We start from the raw sequence: 18,395 nt of genomic DNA, 5'->3' as shown, positions 1-18,395 counted from the left end.
TAAAATTTTATACCCACACTCATTTTTTCAAAAATGGAGACAAGATAAAGCATTCACAATGTGGTACATTTACTACCTACAGATCTTCACTAAGAGGTGCTCTGAAGGATGTAGTTCAATGATAGTGAAAATGATCCCAGAATGAATATCTGAAGATCTAGGAAAAAAATAGGAAGCAAAAAGAATAGTCAAATGTGAGTAAATTTCAACAAACACTGAGTTCAAAAATTAATAATATAAAATTTATGGGATTAAAAAAGCCAAAGATACAACTGAAATACAACAGTAGTACAGGAATCAGAAAGGAGTGATCAGAGTTAAACATTCCAAGTTACTTGAATTATTTGGGGAAAAGGCAAATAGATTGAGTAATTGTATTTTATTAAGTAAAACATTTACTTAAAGATTGTGGGATAACTATTAGAAGTTTAGAAATACAGCCTGTACTTTCAAATTAATAAAAAGAGAAAAAAAAAAAAAACAATGAGAAAAAACATTTGAACCTATACTGAATCTAAAGGAAAGCAACAGAGGAATAAAAATGAAAAGGAAAAGAAACATTAAAAATAGAATAAGTAAAAAAAGTCTAAAATAGAAAAAATAAAATTAAATTATATCAGTAATCACAAAGCCTGCAAGTGAACTAAACACTCCATTTAAGAGATAGATTATTAAGGTGGATTTCTTAAAGAATCTATGTTATTTTTATAGGAAATACATGCAACATAAGGACACAGATTGAAAAGCAAATAATTTTTAAAATGCATTAGGTAAGTAGAAAGTTGGTGTGGCTATATTTATAGCAGATAAAAGTTCTTTTGGGGGAAGAAAACATAATCAGAGATAAGTATGATCACTGTATTAAAGCCTCATTCTCTGGATATGTGCCTTCAAATAACATAGCTTCAGGACATAGAAAATGAAAATTGACAGACTTCAAGCAGAAATGGACAAATCAAGTATTTTAATGAGAGATTTAAACTTCTTTTAGAAATTCGTAGATCAAACAGATAAGAATCTAGAAAACATGGACAGCACAATTACCTGGCTAGATCTAGTGGCACATGGGGAGCACTCTAGCCAACAACTCAAGATTACATATTCTTTATGCATATTTTTAAGTACCCTTGCAAAATTAAAAAATCAAGAACAACAAAATAAATCAGAACAAAATATATACAGGGAAAAAATAAAAATAAGTATAGAAATCTGCAAAACAAAAGACAAAGAAACTTCAAGAACACCAACAAAAAACACATATGGCAGGACTGGCATATAGTGGTACTTGGTACATATCTTTCTGTTCATTGAATAAAAAGCAATAGAAGACTATAAATGTGTGTACATGAAAAGGTTTGAAATTCACCAAATAGTGATTAAATCTGAATTGGTCAGTCTTAGGTTATCCTGCTTTTTTTCTTTGTTCTTTTCTGTATTTTCTGAGCTCTCTGTATGTATTTCCCTTACAATTTTATGAAAACACATTATTTTGAAATAAAAGTAAGTAGATTTTTGCAGAGATGGACTAGAGAGAGGATTAAATGTCCCTGACAACACCTCTGGTCAGTGGGATGGGAAGGTGCAATGTAAGACCACACTTCAGAGGTCCTTCGCTCCCTACTACATGGATGACTTTAAGTGTAATCCCTTTGAACCCGTTCTCCAAGTGGCAACAATAAAGCTTTCCTCAAAGAATTACTCAGATAGGTGACCCCGTGCAAAGCACTTAGTACAGTGTCTCATACTGCAGACGTTCAATAGCCGTTTTCCTTTCCCTGCTTGAGGAAGCAGGCTTAGGGAAATATCCCTCTCCATTTCTAAGGAATATACCCTGAGTGGAAGGCAAATTCGATCAGTCTGGAATATGCAACTGGATGAAAGCTTCATATGTGAAATTATATTTGTGCCCTCCTGGAGAGCCAAGAAAATTAAGAAATGAACCAAGAAATTCATCTCCTTTATTAGATGTAAGAATGAAGGTGCAGTATTATCATTTCCTTGTGATAGTCATATCTAATAGTTCTGAAACCAATTCACAGTATTCATGTCAGACTTATTTTATGAGACATTTAACCATTGCTAAATTAAATTTCATAGGAGAATGTGCCTATATAACTCCTCTGGAGTTACAGAGATAGAAATCTGACCCATCATTTCTATTTTCACGGAAAACCATTTAGCAGAACTTTGTTCCAGTAGAAGTGTTTATTGAGTTGTAAGCCTAACACAGTTCACTGGCTGCATGTATTTCCACACTGACATTTTTCTCAGTGCAGATTTGCATCAGTTCATTAGTACTGACAGCAGATGGTAGTACTTTCACACAAATTTACCTTCTGAATTGATCTAAGAAATGTCACTAAAAAGATCCTGACAGTTTTGATGTTCTTCCATTTCTGAAAATGGTATGTTAAACAAATAAGGTGTAGGGTTTTAGATTTTTTTGAACTCTAGCTCATAATTCCTAAACTAAAAATGAAAGACGGCTTTCATCTCTGATTCTGGCTGTCTGCAGGAGAAAGTAGAAAATGCAGATAATGTTTCCTGATGGCATGAACCTTAAAAAATCTCCAGTGCAGAAAAATGGCTTTTGGAGAATATTATCCAGATTGATTGTCTACACTGATAAGACACCTCAAATTATTTGTAAATTCTCTACCGTAACTTTGAATATAAATTGTTTGGCTTGCAAGATTAGCTGATTGAATGTTACTGAAAAAATAGTATCAGCTCAGGTCATAAGGCTCACTTTGAATTCTGTCACTTCTGCAGCATTAACATATCGCTAAGATTAGCCACATTTTAAAACTATAGATTTGCCGTTAGTTAGGGTTAAATCATTATAAAATTGTCAGACAAGAAGACTTAATATTTGCTAAGTGAACGATGAGGGAAGATATGAATTCTAATCACATCGGGGAAACTTTTTATTTTTCTATATTGTATAATCATTATTATATTCATAATGACTTAAGGCCTGTATTCAGTAGTCTTATATATTTAGAAGCCAGGATTTTTGAGTATTTTAAAAATTAATTTTCCATCCGTATCTGAGAAGTAATTAATGGTTTGGTTAGTTTGCCACAACTAAGAGAAGCTGACACACTTGAGAAAGCATTGGGTGTTGGCCATATACAGTTTAACCATGGAAGTGATTATGGATGCTTTTGACACACTGCTAGAAGAGTGGCCATGATTAGCAACATATTTAAGGGATTTATTTAACAACAAAAAGGAGCTTTTCGGTTCTAAATGCTCTCAAAATCAAGGGACCCTGTTTTATTTTATTCATAACGCTTATTATTTTCTGGATTATTTTGTCTATTTATTTGTTCTATAAATTTATTGGCTGTCTCCTGCACTGGCATGAAAGTTCCCTGGGATCAGGGACTTTGTTTATCTTTGCAATACAGTGAACTCTATTACTATATCCAGAACTGTTCCTGGCAGACACATAAGACATGATCAGTAGATATGTGTTGAATTAATAAATACTAGTTTAAGGCATATAAGGAGAGCCAGAATCAAGCTGGACGGGAAGACTTGCTATAGGCATAACACATTTGGGCTCTGACCCTAGGCTCTGCTTAGATTCAAATGGGAAGGAGGGGTGGGAAGAGAGCAGGAAAGAGGGAGCGAGCCCAGGCTCTGCTGTAAGAGTCAGGCCACTAGGCAGACTCTGGAGGTGGCGCTCAGGAGACATACACTGCCCCATACCCAGTGGATACCCCAGCCCTCAGCACACACATACATCCCCAAATTTCCATACCCAGCGCCTCCAATACATGGTGGAATGGTGCCTCTGTTTCCTGTGAGCAGGTGTGTGCACATGCACACCAACATGAGTGTTTTGGGGTTGGAGGGTAGAGTTAGCAGCAACAACCACACGTAATTCTTTCCATGGATGCTCTGAGTTCAGCTTCTCCTTGGACTGGCTGACAAGAGGAGAAGAAGCCAGGAGAAGAAGCTAGGCCCCTAGTCCAAATACAGCCAACAGGCTTGTTTTATTTGGCCCACTCTATGTTTAAAAAAAAAAAAAAAAAAAAAAAAAGTGCCAAAATTTAAATTTAGGAGATTTTACATAAAAATCTGGATTGCTAGGTTATTTTGACAAATGGGAAGACCTGGCACACTGAACCTACATTCCCACATGGCACAATTGGCTGGAGCAGAGTAGCAAGCCTAGCCTTGGCTGGGCACACTCTCCATTTCCCCACAGTCCCTGTCACCTGCTTGTGTATTTAACTGACCTCGCTCCTTCACGCTACCTGTGTGATCTTTGTAGGTATCTGTCCCAGGTTGCTTGGCCAGCTATAACAAAATACCACAGATTGGGTAGTTTACACACAACGGAAATTTATTTTTTACAATTCTGAAGTCTGAGATCAGTATACCAGCCTGTTCTCATAAGGACACTCTTTCGGGTCACACACTTCTTGTGTCCTCACATGGCAGAAGGGGGTGAACTAGCAATCAGGGGGCGGGATCTCTTTTATAAGGTCCAAATTCTCATTCCTGAGGGCTCTACCCTCATGACCTAATCACTTCCTAAAGGCCCAACCTCCTGTAATACCTTCACACCGGGCTTTAGGATTTCAACATATGAATATGGGGAGATGCAAACATTCAGACCATAGCAGTATTTGAGTTTGCAGTCTTTGGAGTAGTTGTGAATCTACAATGTAAACGATCAATAAATTTATTGTTATAATTGTTTTTGCATTGGTACAATTTGTGCGTGGATCACTCACTACATAGAAATCTCCTAGGGCTCCCCATTGTTGGCCAAATTATGTCCACATTGCTACACTGGCAGCGGTCTGACCTGTATCTTGGATCCAGTCATTCTCCTATGAAGGCAGTGGCGTTGCATCAAGTGAGTTTTGATTTACAGAAACGGCCCAATAAGCTTGGGAGAGACAGAAGGATAGAAACAGATAAACAGAGGAAACTCAGAAAGAGACAGACAGAAGTACAACAATTTAAATAATGCAAGCCATTCTCCTGCTTCCTCTCCCCTCCCCTACCATTCTACCCACTGAACATGTGCCTGTTGGCACCGCAGTGATGCTTGAAACAATCAACACATTGGCAAAGTTTATGTAAAAAAAAAAAAAAAAAAGTGTGAAAGATTTTGGTTCCCTTACAATGAGGCGAATGAAATACGTTGTTCACGTGGTCAGGCTACTGGGCTTCACAGACAGCCTTGAGGAAAAACCGGAGAATAATTACAGGCCATAGAGTAACATTAGTTGACAAAGAGAGGAAACTGATAAAATTTGTCTACAGTTGGTATTGTGTAAACAAAACTGTGTACCCTTCTATACTTTATCAATTCATAACTTCTTATCATGTGCGGATTATGAATTATATTTCAAAAACTGAAATTGATCTGTATCTTAATTTAGTAACTTGGAATTTAAAGCAAACTTTTATTTTAACAAACCAGATTGTGCGTTTTAACTTTTTCAAAGTAACTCACACTGGCATCCTGGACCAACTCTGATTCCTACAGGAGCATCCAATACTTGGGCAGCCTTTTTTTGTACTTCATCCCTGCAAGACAGATGAATTCATGACTCCTGTGTTAAAGAATTCTCAAAAAATCAATAGGTAAGAAACACCATCAAGATACATTGGCTTTTACTCTTATTTTAAAAGTGTAAATCTTTTTATGTGACTCTAAAAGCCAAGCTAAAAAAGAAATATTTTTTGTAATAATAATAATGGCTAATGTTTATTGATTTTTACTGTGTGCTAGGCACTGTTCTAAGTATTTTAGATATATTAAGACATTGGATTTTTATAACACCCCATGAGCTAATTTCCATTATTTTACCCAGTTTACAGAAGAGGAAGCTAAAGCACAGAGGAATTAAATGACTTGGCCAAGTTCACACTGCTAGTTAGATGGTAGAACTGGGATTTGAACCCAGGCATTTGTGCCTCAGAGCCATGCTCTTAACCACTGCACTATGCTACCGTAGCAAATGCTGTAAATTTTAAGTGTAAAATTGGAATCATCAAGGGGAGTCAGCAGTCCCAGTGCCTTGACTCCCCTTTTAACTACCTTACTGGGGATCCTCAGTCCCTTTGGACTTCAAGTTCCTGTCAAGTAATGGAGCTGATATTTGGAAATGCTAGAATTCCACATGGTGGGCACATATCTTTGAAGACAGCTCATCTCTTCTGTTGGTAACTGATTTTCTACCACTCACCCAACTACAATGGAAGCATGAGAGTTTCCTGTTTTTTCACTTGTTTCCTAGGAGTGTCAACTACATCACATCTTGGCTGAGCGTTGTAGGGCCAGTTGTTGGGCTAAATCTACCTCTGAGTTATGCCAGAGCAGCTTCTGAGGATGAATGAAATGTCCATCAACAAGGTAAAAAGGAAAGCCCGCATTGAATGGTTTGCCAAGACAAAGACCCTGTTATCTCTGTTACACTTAGGGTTTTCACTGGCCCCATCAAATGTTAAGTCTTCTTTCATCTTTAATAGGCTGAACATGGACTGTTTGTTTAGGTTTTCAGCCAGGCAGGGCCCCATCGTTTAGGAAGCATTGGACTTTGCTACAATAACACTCACCCAAACACAGGAGTGGATGGCTTTATTTCAGAATTGTAATAATTCTTTATTGCTCAGTTAACTTTCTTTTATTCTCTTGGCTTTTGTTTTGTTTTTGTTCTTAACTTTCTTCTGTTGAGCCAAAGAACTTAGAAAATTGTGGCATGAAGGACACCAAAAGTATACTTGGCCAGCCCGGTTTTAATAGGACAAATACCGTGCAATATTTCGACTCACCAAGACTTTGACATGGATTATTTTTTCTATTGGAAGCAAATGTCTGTAGTAACTGATATACTGTATACCTAATCTGGAAGAATTTTTGGTTTGGATTTGCTTGTTTTGTTTTTCATTTTAACTTGCCCAGGGGTTGAAACTAAGACAAAATGTAATTGTCTCTTTAGACAATCTAGATCGGTGTCTATCAATGAGGAATGTACTTTAGAATCACCTGTGGATCTTTTATGACTATGAATGCTTGGGGCTATCTTCTGAAACAGCCTCACTGGGGTGGTTCTGACCCACCTGCTTCTGGAGAACCTCTGATCTGGACGTACCTTTAGTGTGGCATTTATTTGTATTGTTTTGGTCTCCCAATAGGCCTTTTCCAGTTCTGTATGAGCTCCAGCAAGCCTGACTTACTTCCTACCATTTGTCTGGACTTTGCTCCAGGCCTCCTGGTTGTTAAGAACATCTAGGAGACATTTGTTCATGAGACAGCCCACTTGGAGGAAGCCATGGGGTGAGGGGGTTATCTACTGGCCGATCACAGTAGACTGTGCCTGCACTCATAGTCTGTAGGTTCGAGGCTGAGCTCTCATACCGGGAGTGGAAGTAGAGAATGGGTTAATTCAAACTGCTAGAAAAGCTAAAAGTAAATTTTAAAATGCTGAGCTGCACATATTCATGCTGGGATGAGAGCCTGCTTACATGCTTGCTGGGCATTTTGGTATTTACCACTTAACATCTTTTCAACTTCTGCAGGGATTTTCATCACCCACCGCTCCCCGCCCCCCCCCCCCCAATCCACTCTCCCTAATGTAAACACAGATTTCTCAGCAAGTCATTTCTCAGACCATGTCATTTCTGGGGTAAAAAAACTAAATAAATTATAATAATGTGTCATCTGGATGATGTACTCGTTTGGAAATATTAGTTATCCTTTGCTACCAGATTCTGAGGGATAGTATCAATCACATAGGGACAATGTTTTTGTTGGTGTCAGAGTTGTTTTCAAGTTAATTTTTTTTGGTCTGCTTGATGAAGACCTTAAAATTCATCAGTGGCAGAAAATAATTCTGAAAAGCTCTTGTAGGTTGTAGAGACCACTCCCCCCAGATAGATATCTCTGCTCAGGCAGCTCTATTTCTTTTCAGAATAGTTTTTGCTTTAAAAAAACTTAATTTTTGATTGATAAAAATTTCCATTTTTAAGAGTGCAGCTACATAACAGACTGTTATCCCAACAGTTATAAAACATTAGAAAATATTTTGTTTTGTCAAAGTAACAGCTCTTTCTCTGCAATATGAGGATTTTTCCTCCGGGTTTCTTCTCCAGTTAATATAATGCAAAACCCCTTCAATCAGAAATAGTGCTGGTTAAAGCTACCAAACAGTATCCTAAACTGCTTTTGTGTAGCCTTGGAACACTTACTTCACCTCCTTGGTCCTCAGCTATGTGATTTGTGAGACCGACTGTAATTCTTGGTCTGTGAAATAGAAGTGTTGAATTCTAGACTGTGAGGTTGGTGAGCTGCCAGCTGTGTGACTTGGGCTAAATTTCCTAATCTCCTTTAGGCTTTTGCCATTTCTATTTTTAAAAAGCCCATTAACATCCATCCTACTCACCTACCAAGAGCAGGAAGGAGATCAAAATGCTAAGTCAACCTGAATGTGCTTCATAACCAACATAATGCCACAAGAGTAAGGGTGATCTGGGATAATTAGCCCCAGCTCCTATCCAGTGTCAGCATACATTCTCCCTCCCTCCCTCCCACCTTGTTTCCCAACACAAATGGGCCCCACCCCCCCATCAGGCAAGTTGTCTCCACCCACATCCTTATCTGAGTGTTGTTCTTGCTGGCTCCCACCTGGAAATGCTTCCTTCTCCATCTCTCTACTCAATTCTCAACCTAGTCTATATAATTCACTCTTACAAAGCCATCTCTGACCACCATAGCTCCCACTGGTCAACCTCTCCCTTCATTACTCACTGCACTTAGTCATAGTAGCATTTAATTTTCTCCCTTTCACTCTGATCGCCTCCTTAATGATGGATAATAAAATAACTTACCCACTTTCTTTGGTATGTTATAAGGTAGCATGCACATGAGAGTTGTTGTCTGCCCTTTGTAAGTGATCCAGGGAAGGCTCTCAGTCTGGGGATTGGGCCAGCAGCTGTGTTGATCATTTGATACTATAGCCTACAGACTGGGGGATAAAAAACCCAAACTAACCATCTTCCTAACACAGATGTATTAAAATAAAGATGTATTAAAGTAAAGGAAGTTAAAACTGGGTTTTTACATCCATTTTTCCTGAGATACGTATAGTTTTTATTCATACTCTCAAGATATTAGAAAATGGAGATCTGCATTGTCAGAACCAGCTCTTACATAATTCAAACAGCTGATATTCCAGTGAGTTGGGTTTTTTAAGGATTAAAATGTGAGAATAAGAATATGCAAATAATCAGTCCAGCAGATACCAACTGAGTTTCTCTTGTGTACCTAGCCCAGTGTTAGTGGCCAGGGATGACAAACAGAAAGACATGACCCTGGCTCATAAGAATGCCACAGTCCAGTGAAAAACACAGACAAGAAGAAGACTCAGGGACAGTAGGATGTGTGCTGTGGCAAAGGTGTGGAAAGCCAGTGCCCGGGAAGGTTTGCAGAAGAGGAATGTGAGTGGAGCTGTGAAAAATCTAAGATTTAGCCAGGTCAAGAATGGAGGAAGGACCTTGAAAATGCATGGGGAACTGGCAAAGAGTGAGGCTGGCTCAAAGGACTGGGGCCAGGTCTGGAGGAGATTTATTGCCACACTGAGAATTTGTATCTGGCCTAAAAAACAGAAAGAACCACTGAGGGAATGCAAGTCGAAGAGTTGAAATGATCACTCTTGCATTTTGGAAAGATCCTGTATTTTTTAGGGGCGCCTGGGTGGCGCAGTCGGTTAAGCGTCCGACTTCAGCCAGGTCACGATCTCGCGGTCCGTGAGTTCGAGCCCCGCGTCGGGCTCTGGGCTGATGGCTCAGAGCCTGGAGCCTGTTTCCGGTTCTGTGTCTCCCTCTCTCTCTGCCCCTCGCCCGTTCATGCTCTGTCTCTCTCTGTCCCAAAAATAAATAAACGTTGAAAAAAAAAATTTAAAAAAAAAAAAAAAGATCCTGTATTTTTTAAATGATGATTGTATATAACTAGTCACACAACTACTTTGTCAGTTTTTATCACAAGCAGGTACTGGCCGACAGGCTCTAGAAGGTAGGAGTGCATAAAGGGCTGGGGGTATGCCAAGGATATTTTTCAGTTTTTACCCAGGACCTTACAAAACCAAACCTGCCAGTGCCTGGAATGCCTGTTTCCTGGCTGTGTTACCTGGGGCAAGTCACTGCACCTCTCTGAGCCTCTCTTTCCTAATGTATTAAATGGAATGAAGTGTATTAGATCACTAATTAGTTATTAATTTATGACTAGTATATATGTATATTTTTTATGAAATAGAATATGTCTGGGAAACATTCCCTGTGTTATCTTCTTTACTCTCATACTACTACACTCACCACACTTCTGACTCTAGATGTGTAAGTTTTTCACACATCAAATGATCCTTAAGTAGCAACTGGTGTCCTGCAATTCAGTTCAGTTCTGATACCATCTGCCTGGAATTAGCACCACAAGACCTCCCCATGTAAGACCCCAGGTTGTCACAAGTCCCAGGTTGTCACCTATATTTCTGACTGACCAGCTATAAACCAAGGTTGCCATGACCTCCTCCTTGGGTTCAATAATTTGCTAGAATGGCTCATAACATTTAGGGAAACACTTATGTGTACCGGTTGATTATGTAACAAAGGATATGATACAGAATACAGATGAACAGCCAGATGAAGAGCTACGTAGGGCAAGGCCTGGAGAGTCCCAGGTGCAGGAGCTTCTGTCCACCTGGAAGCTCTCTCAAACTCGTACTTTTGGGATTTGATGGAAATGTCATCATGAAGGCATGAATGATCACGAACTCTACTTCTAGCCCTTCCCCTCTTCCCAGAGGATGGAGAACAGGTCTGAAAGCCCCAAGCTTCGAATCAGACCTTGGTCTTTCTGGTGACCAGCCCCCATCCTGAAGCTGTTCAAGAGCCCACCAAGAGTCAGCTCCTTATATCAAAAGACACTCCTATCACCCAGGAAATTCCAAGGGATTTAGGAAGTCAGTGTCGGGAGCCAGAATCAAAGACCAAGTATTAGAAGAAATGCTCCTCATGTTCTCATCACTTGAGAAATCACAAGGGTTTAGGAGCTCTGTGCCAGAACTGGGGGCAGATATATAAATAAATATATATATTTAAATATTTATATATTCTATTATTTTACAAATATATGGAAAAAATAGGTTGCACATGGTAAGGATATTACTGTTTGGTGAAACTTTGGCTTCAGCTATATATACATATAATCTGTTTATATGGGTGTGTATTTCTGCGCGTGCATGGAAATATATTTCTAACTCCAGGAAACAGAGATTTGAAAACTAATGGACAAATAAGCTCCCTTCCAATTCTAAGACCCTCTGATTCCCCCCTTATACTGCTGACCAGTAAGTTGCTGAAGGTTTTTCCAGAAGGATATAGGCAGTACTTAACTACTATTGTGCCCATGGAACTGAGCTATTTAAATATGCACATAGGTCCTTTTATAGGGCTTGTCTGTAAAAGTGCTTTCACATTTTTATTCTTAAATGTTGTAGTGTTCTTTCAAGCAGTACTGCAGTGTATAAAGCCCTTGCTTTTTAACTTTTGTGTTGTCAATAGCGGCACCTAGTGGTAAAAGAGCCCTATTGCAAGTATCCTGTATTCTAAGCTGTTAAAACTGAAAGTGATTTTACAGATCACCAAGTCCCATTTTATAAATTATAAAAAACAAACTGGAAACTCACATTTTTTTCCTACCCTGAAATATACTTTACATGAGAATAAATAAATCCTATGGCTGACTTATGATTTCTTGCATTACTTTGATGCTTTTTTAAAAAAAAAATTTTTATGTTTATTTATTTTTGAGAGAGAGAGAGACAGAATGCAAGTGGGTTTGGGGCAGAGAGAGAGGGAGACACAGAATCTGAAGCAGGCTCCAGGCTCTGAGCTGTCAGCACAGAGCCTGACGTGGGGCTGGAACTGATGAACTGTGAGATCATGACCTGAGCCAAAGTCGGATACTCAACTGACTGAGCCACCAGGCACCCCAATGCTTTTTTTTTTTTAAGTTTATTTATTTTGAGAGAGTCAGAGACAGCACAAGTCGGGGAGGGGCAGAGAGAGAGACTCCTAAGCAGGCTCTACACTGCCAGTACAGACCCTGATGCAGGGCTCAGACTCAGGAAACCACAAGATCATGACCTCAGCTGAAACCAAGAGTCATTTGGTTAACCAACTGAGCCACCCAGGTGCCCCTGAAGCTTTTCAGTACCCAGAAGTCAGTTACAACTGAGGCAGAAATCTAAGCATACTCTGATAGGTTAATGGGAATTCATAGTTCAGTGTATCCACAGCCTTTGGTGCATTATTATTTACACATGCATGCCAGATTGGGGTTTAGCATGGTGCCTGACACATGGTAATTACTCAATAAATCTTTGTGGAATATTTGTATATGTGGCCGAATACTGAGGGGGGAAGGCTCCCATGGTCTTTCTGCAGGCACGAGGACCTGGACCTGCTTTCCTCTTTTGGGAACTGCATCCCACTCTTTGCCTTGAGAAGACTTCTTCCCCTGACACCAGCAGCAGAGTAGGACGTGGTCTCCTCCATTCCTTTCTTCAGTAGATTCAAAGAGAGAGAATACCCAGGCCCTTACCTACTTACTAATAGGGAAATGGCTAAATCGAATGTGATGCTGGATAGCAGTTAAGGGGAATGAATTGAATCATCCAATCTCAAAATAGGCAGTTCTCATAAATAGATTGTTGAGTTAAAACAGAAAGCAAAAACTAGATGATAAATATGCAAGCAACTTAACACAACTTATAAAAACTATATACCAATTCCACATATTCTTTATAGTACATATACAGTATATGTATGTAAAACCATTAAAAATGATCTAGAAGGACACACACCAAACTTGTAAGAATGGTTACCTCAAACTGGAGAGTGGGAACTTGGATTGGAAGAAATCGAAGACTGGCTCTTTTTGTAATGCTATACTTATCTAGCCTTAGCCTATAAAACTAAAATCCATTTTTATTTATTTATTTTTAATTTTTTTAATGTTTATGTATTTTTGAGAGAGAGAGAGAGACAGAGACAGAATGCAAGTGGGGGAGGGGCAGAAAGAAAGGGAGACACAGAATCTGAAACAGGCTCCAGGCTCTGAGCTGTCAGCACAGAGCCCTACATGGGGCTTGAACTCACAGACCACAGGATCATGACCTGAGCCAAAGTTGGGCACTTAACTGACTGAACCACCCAGGCACCCCTAAAATTCATTTTTAGAAAAGATTTTTGTCCTAATGAATAACTTGGAAGCCACAGAAACATTTGAAGGCGAACATTTCAAATGTGCTTAAGTGGAAATCACCCATGGATAACTGCAATTAAAATTTTGCTGTATTTCCTCATACTAGTTTGGACATATTTAATTAGGATCATTCCATATATAATTTTACATTCTTATTTTTCCCATATAACATTATATTGACAGCATTATCCCATGTCATTTGATATCCTTTGAAAAACCAACTTACAATGACTAGTATATCTTCTGTATCAAAATGTACCAAATAATTCTATCGGACGTTTAGGTTGTTTCTAATTCTTCTCTGTTTATTTAACATACATTCATTAAGCGCATACTTCCTGCGTGGTCAGGACCTGTGCTAGGGATATAGTGGTCAGTAAGGTAGACAAAGCCCCTCCCTCAGAGATCTAATGCAGTAAGAAATGTGTGCAGAAGCAGTTGCTTTAGGTTATACTGTTACTAAGGGAATGAACAGATCAAAGAATATGAAATGTCTTAAGACTTTTGATTCATGTCCCTAAATTTTTCACTACTAAGGCTATATGATTTACATTCCCAGCAGTAGTCTGTGCTTTACTTTCCCTAAAATCTTTGAAAATAATTTTATTTTACTTTGCTTTTATTACTGAGCTGACCCTTTTTTTCTTTATGTCTTGCTAAATTTTGCATAGATTCTCAGCTTACTTCTTCTAGTAGGCTATGCATTTCTCAGTGTTGCTAGAGTTAGTTTTCCAGTTTTTTTATTGTCCATTTAATTGCCCCAAATCTCTGTTTTGCTTCCATCAGAGCTGACTGTCCATATACTGGTTCTAATAAAACCAGAAAGCTGGAGTTAAACAATTAGGATATGTATATTATATATATATATATATATATATATATATATATATATATATATATATATATTTTTTTTTTTTTTTAATATATGAAATTTATTGTCAAATTGGTTTCCATACAACACCCAGTGCTCATCCCAAAAGATGCCCTCTTCAATACCCATCACCCGCCCTCCCCTCCCTCCTACCCCCCATCAACCCTCAGTTTGTTCTCAGTTTTTAAGAGTCTCTCATGCTTTGGCTCTCTCCCACTCTAACCTTTTTTTTTTTCCTTCCCCTCCCCCATGGGTTTCTGTTAAGTTTCTCAGGATCCACCTAAGAGTGAAAACATATGGTATCTGTCTTTCTCTGTATGGCTTATATCACTTAGCATAACACTCTCCAGTTCCATCCATGTTGCTACAAAGGGCTATATTTCATTCTTTCTCATTGCCATGTAGTATTCCATTGTGTATATACACCACAATTTCTTTATCCATTCATCAGTTGATGGACATTTAGGCTCTTTCCATAATTTGGCTATTGTTGAGAGTGCTGCTATAAACATTGGGGTACAAGTGCCCCTATGCGTCAGTACTCCTGTATCCCTTGGGTAAATTCCTAGCAGTGCTACTGCTGGGTCATAGGGTAGGTCTATTTTTAATTTTTTGAGGAACCTCCACCCTGTTTTCCAGAGTGGCTGCACCAGTTTGCATTCCCACCAACAGTGCAAGAGGGTTCCCGTTTCTCCACATCCTCTCCAGCATCTATAGTCTCCTGATTTGTTCATTTTGGCCACTCTGACTGGCGTGAGGTGATATCTGAGTGTGTTTTTGATTTGTATTTCCCTGATGAGGAGCGACGTTGAGCATCTTTTCATGTGCCTGTTGGCCATCCGGATGTCTTCTTTAGAGAAGTGTCTATTCATGTTTTCTGCCCATTTCTTCATTGGATTATTTGTTTTTCAGGTGTGGAGTTTGGTGAGCTCTTTATAGATTTTGGATACTAGCCCTTTGTTTGATATGTCATTTGCAAATATCTTTTCCCATTCCGTTGGTTGCCTTTTAGTTTTGTTGATTGTTTCCTTTGCTGTGCAGAAGCTGCAAAAAATCTATATATAATAAACCCTCACATACTTCTAGAGCAGAATCAGTAATTACCAAGATTTTTGCCATATTTGCTTCATTTAACCTTTTTTAAACTTTATATTTGCTCAAATAGTTTAAAGAAAATTACAGATATTATGTCATTTGTTTTTACAGGTGCATACTGAACATTTTTTATTTGATCTATTCTATCAAGTTTTACTGCAGTCTTACATGTTATAACACCTTTGGGTTCTTATCCTCTGCTTTTACTCCTGAGGTGAAGCTTTGCACCCTTTTTCTGATTATGCCTTTGCCAGTGATATTGGAGAACTTTTCTCTAAAATGGCCCATTGTTCCATGAGGTCAGCTGGTACCATCAAGGCAGAAGGTGAAATGTACATTTTGTAATTTCTGCAGACTGGAGAATCCATCCACAGATCCTCACCACATTGGAGACATTTCATCAATGATATCAAACCATAGACAACTTCTTGTGACTGTTCTCAACTGTGATTAAAATGGACAATTTTGTAATATGTGACAAAATCTATTCATTATTATACAGATTTAATAGCCAGTTTCTTGTGAAGGAACCCCTTTAAAAGTCTGAAGAATGTGCAGAACCCATTTTCAGAAAAATGTGTGTGTGTGTGTGTGTGTTTGCATATACACACCCACATAAATCACACCCACCCCTAATATATATCAGAAAATTCTGCACACAGTTGCAGGAGATTCCTAGACTCTCTAAAATCTATGAGACAAATCCTAGATCAAGAAACTTGGTCAATAAATTGCATTCACAGTGGCTTCCATATTATGTCCTGATCAAGAAAAAGAGGAGTATAGTGACAGAAAAAAAAAAACAAAAAAAAAACCTACTTAATTATAAATAAGAAAATGTATAAAATACAGAAGGAACAAGATCAACTATTGTATATGGAATTAAGAGTTTTGGGTAAAAAAATGGAACTTACGGAGAACCTAAAGAAGGGGAAAGGGTCTTACTACCTACAAATACACACAAAACAGAACATCAAACTATATAGAAAAAATATAAAGACATAATTAAGATTGGATAAATTCACAAAACTGATGGGAAAAAAAGTGATATGACAAAACAACCTATTTCCTATTGCTGTTTCCAAAGCAAGTGTTAATAGACAAAACATGTTTCAGCAAGTAGTGTTTCTCTCAACTCTTCTCAGCTGTGATTAAAATGCAATATTACTTAAAATGTGGTTTACTTTGCCCACTATTGTACAGATTTAAACATTAGCTGACTGATTAAAAGTGGTAAGGAAGCATAATATATTCATAGCATCTAAATTTACTTGAAAATTTGGGTATGCTCAGTATGTCCTACACTTTTAATCCAGACACGTAACTTGAGCCCTTGTTTTGTTTGTAATTAACCACAGCAAAAGAGATTTTAGAAAACTAGACTCTAAAAAACAAAAAACAACAACAAAAAAAACCTCGTCGCCATCAGTAGAGAACAGAATTCATGTCAATATTATCACAAAGAACCAAGCAGATCCTTGGTAGACATGTGGAAAGTACTTTTCTGACTGGAAGATCTGAAAGAGTGATATGGGGCCATCATTTCCTCCTCCCTTCTGAGGGAGCAGCACTCCTTAGCACTAGAATTACTGTTCAAAGCTTCAGGTTGTCTGGGAAGCCAAATGTGTTAAAAGGAAGGGATTCTGATGGTGCTCATCATGTGTGGCTAAAGTTCCAAGGTTCTGTGTGCGAGAGGTCCCCTCATTTTTGAAGTTACACACCACACATTAAAGGCTTGAATGACAACCTGAATGAGGTGGCCACTGGGTGTGTGCATATTTGGAAATGTTGGTTATCTGTGGTCATGAGTCCCTTCAAATGTGTCACTCTAAAAATGACTTTCTCCTAATGAGACATAAAATCATGCGGTTTTAATGTTTTAATGCTTTGGTCTAGAACTCCTGTGGTCATATTATCATGACAATAAGCTTTAGAAATCCACTCATCTTTCTTACATACTAACAAACATAACATCACTTAACCAAATAATATGGACAGTGCTAGAAAGTAAGAATGCTTAGTACAACCTGCTAAGACAATCCCTCAACTGTAGTGTCATAAGAAATGTGAGTTGAAACTTGAATGATCCATTGAAACAGATTTTATCGGTTAAAATAAAGATTATACAAGCTGCCGTTAGTGAAAATTTTATCATAATATGTAATTTATGATGTCAGTCTCTTTTCTTGACTGTGCAAAGCTAATAAAGAAACGTTAGCTACTGGGACAACCTTGAAACAGACTGCAGGAGTGTTATCTACAGCATGACTGTTATGACCAAATCCCGCCACCAGACATGTTCCTAGAATGAAACAAAGGGAATTCATACATTTTGTAATAGGACTGCTTGTTTCATCACTTTTGAGATTAGAAAGTTCTTTATATACTTTAGATACAAGTCTCTTGTTGGGTATATGATTTGCAAATATTTTTGGCTTGTCTCTGATATGTATTTTCATCCCTTTTTTTCTTCTCTTTTTTTGGAGAGGGAGGGAGTGGGGGAGTGGGGGAGGGACAGACAATGGAGGAGAGAGAATCTAAGGTAGGATCCATGCCCAATGAAGAGTCCAACACAGGGCTCGAACTCATGACCGCAAGATCATGACCTAAGCCAAAATCAAGAGTTGGACATTTAACTAAGCCACCAAGGCGCCCCTGTGTTTCCATATTTCCACCCTCTTAACAAGATCTTTCACAGAATAAAATTTTTAATTTTGAAAAAGGCCAGTGTATTATTTTTTTTGGTGGAATGTACTTTTGATGTATTGTCTAAGAGCTCTTCACCTAACTGTAAGTCATTAAGGCTTTTCTTCTACAAGTTTTAGTTTTATATTTTACATTCATATTTTACACTCATATATTATGACCCATTTTGAATTAATTTCTGTATAAGGTGTGCAATTTAAGTTGAGGTCTGTTCTTTTTTGCAAATTATATACTGTATACTGTAAAAACTATCCTTCCTCCATTGAATTGCTTTTGTATGTGTCAAAAATCAGTTTGTCTTACCTGTCTTTTAATGGATTCTATTTTAGTGATCTGTGTCTACCTCTTCTCTAATACCACACCCTCTTGATTACTGCAGCTATAAATTAAATCTTAAAACTAAGTTTTGTGATTCCTCCACCCTTTATTCTT

General features: G+C 38.1%; 1 protein-coding gene across 7 annotated transcripts in view; it reads left to right on the top strand.

Moving 5' to 3' along the window:
* Positions 1-18,395, top strand: part of ATG10 (autophagy related 10) — a 451,299-nt gene that overhangs the window by 424,786 nt on the left and 8,118 nt on the right. For 3 of the 7 annotated variants that reach the window (XM_086697556.1, XM_086697565.1, XM_086697572.1), the window contains 2 exons: positions 5,516-5,613; positions 6,270-7,692. In XM_086697556.1, the coding sequence (XP_086553682.1) occupies positions 5,516-5,613; positions 6,270-6,369 (198 nt within the window). In that variant the 3' untranslated portion in view covers positions 6,370-7,692. Of the gene's footprint in view, positions 1-5,515; positions 5,614-6,269; positions 7,693-9,299; positions 9,708-15,368; positions 18,367-18,395 lie in introns of those variants that run through there. The other 4 variants (XR_015248272.1, XM_086697540.1, XM_025924154.2 and 1 more) reach the window with 3 other exon arrangements.

Source organism: Puma concolor, chromosome A1 (assembly GCF_028749965.1).
Source record: "Puma concolor isolate L17-30 chromosome A1, mPumCon1.1.hap2, whole genome shotgun sequence".
Taxonomy (NCBI): domain Eukaryota; kingdom Metazoa; phylum Chordata; class Mammalia; order Carnivora; family Felidae; genus Puma; species Puma concolor.
Note: the sequence above shows the minus strand (reverse complement) of the source record. Positions and strands in the feature narration are given on the sequence as shown.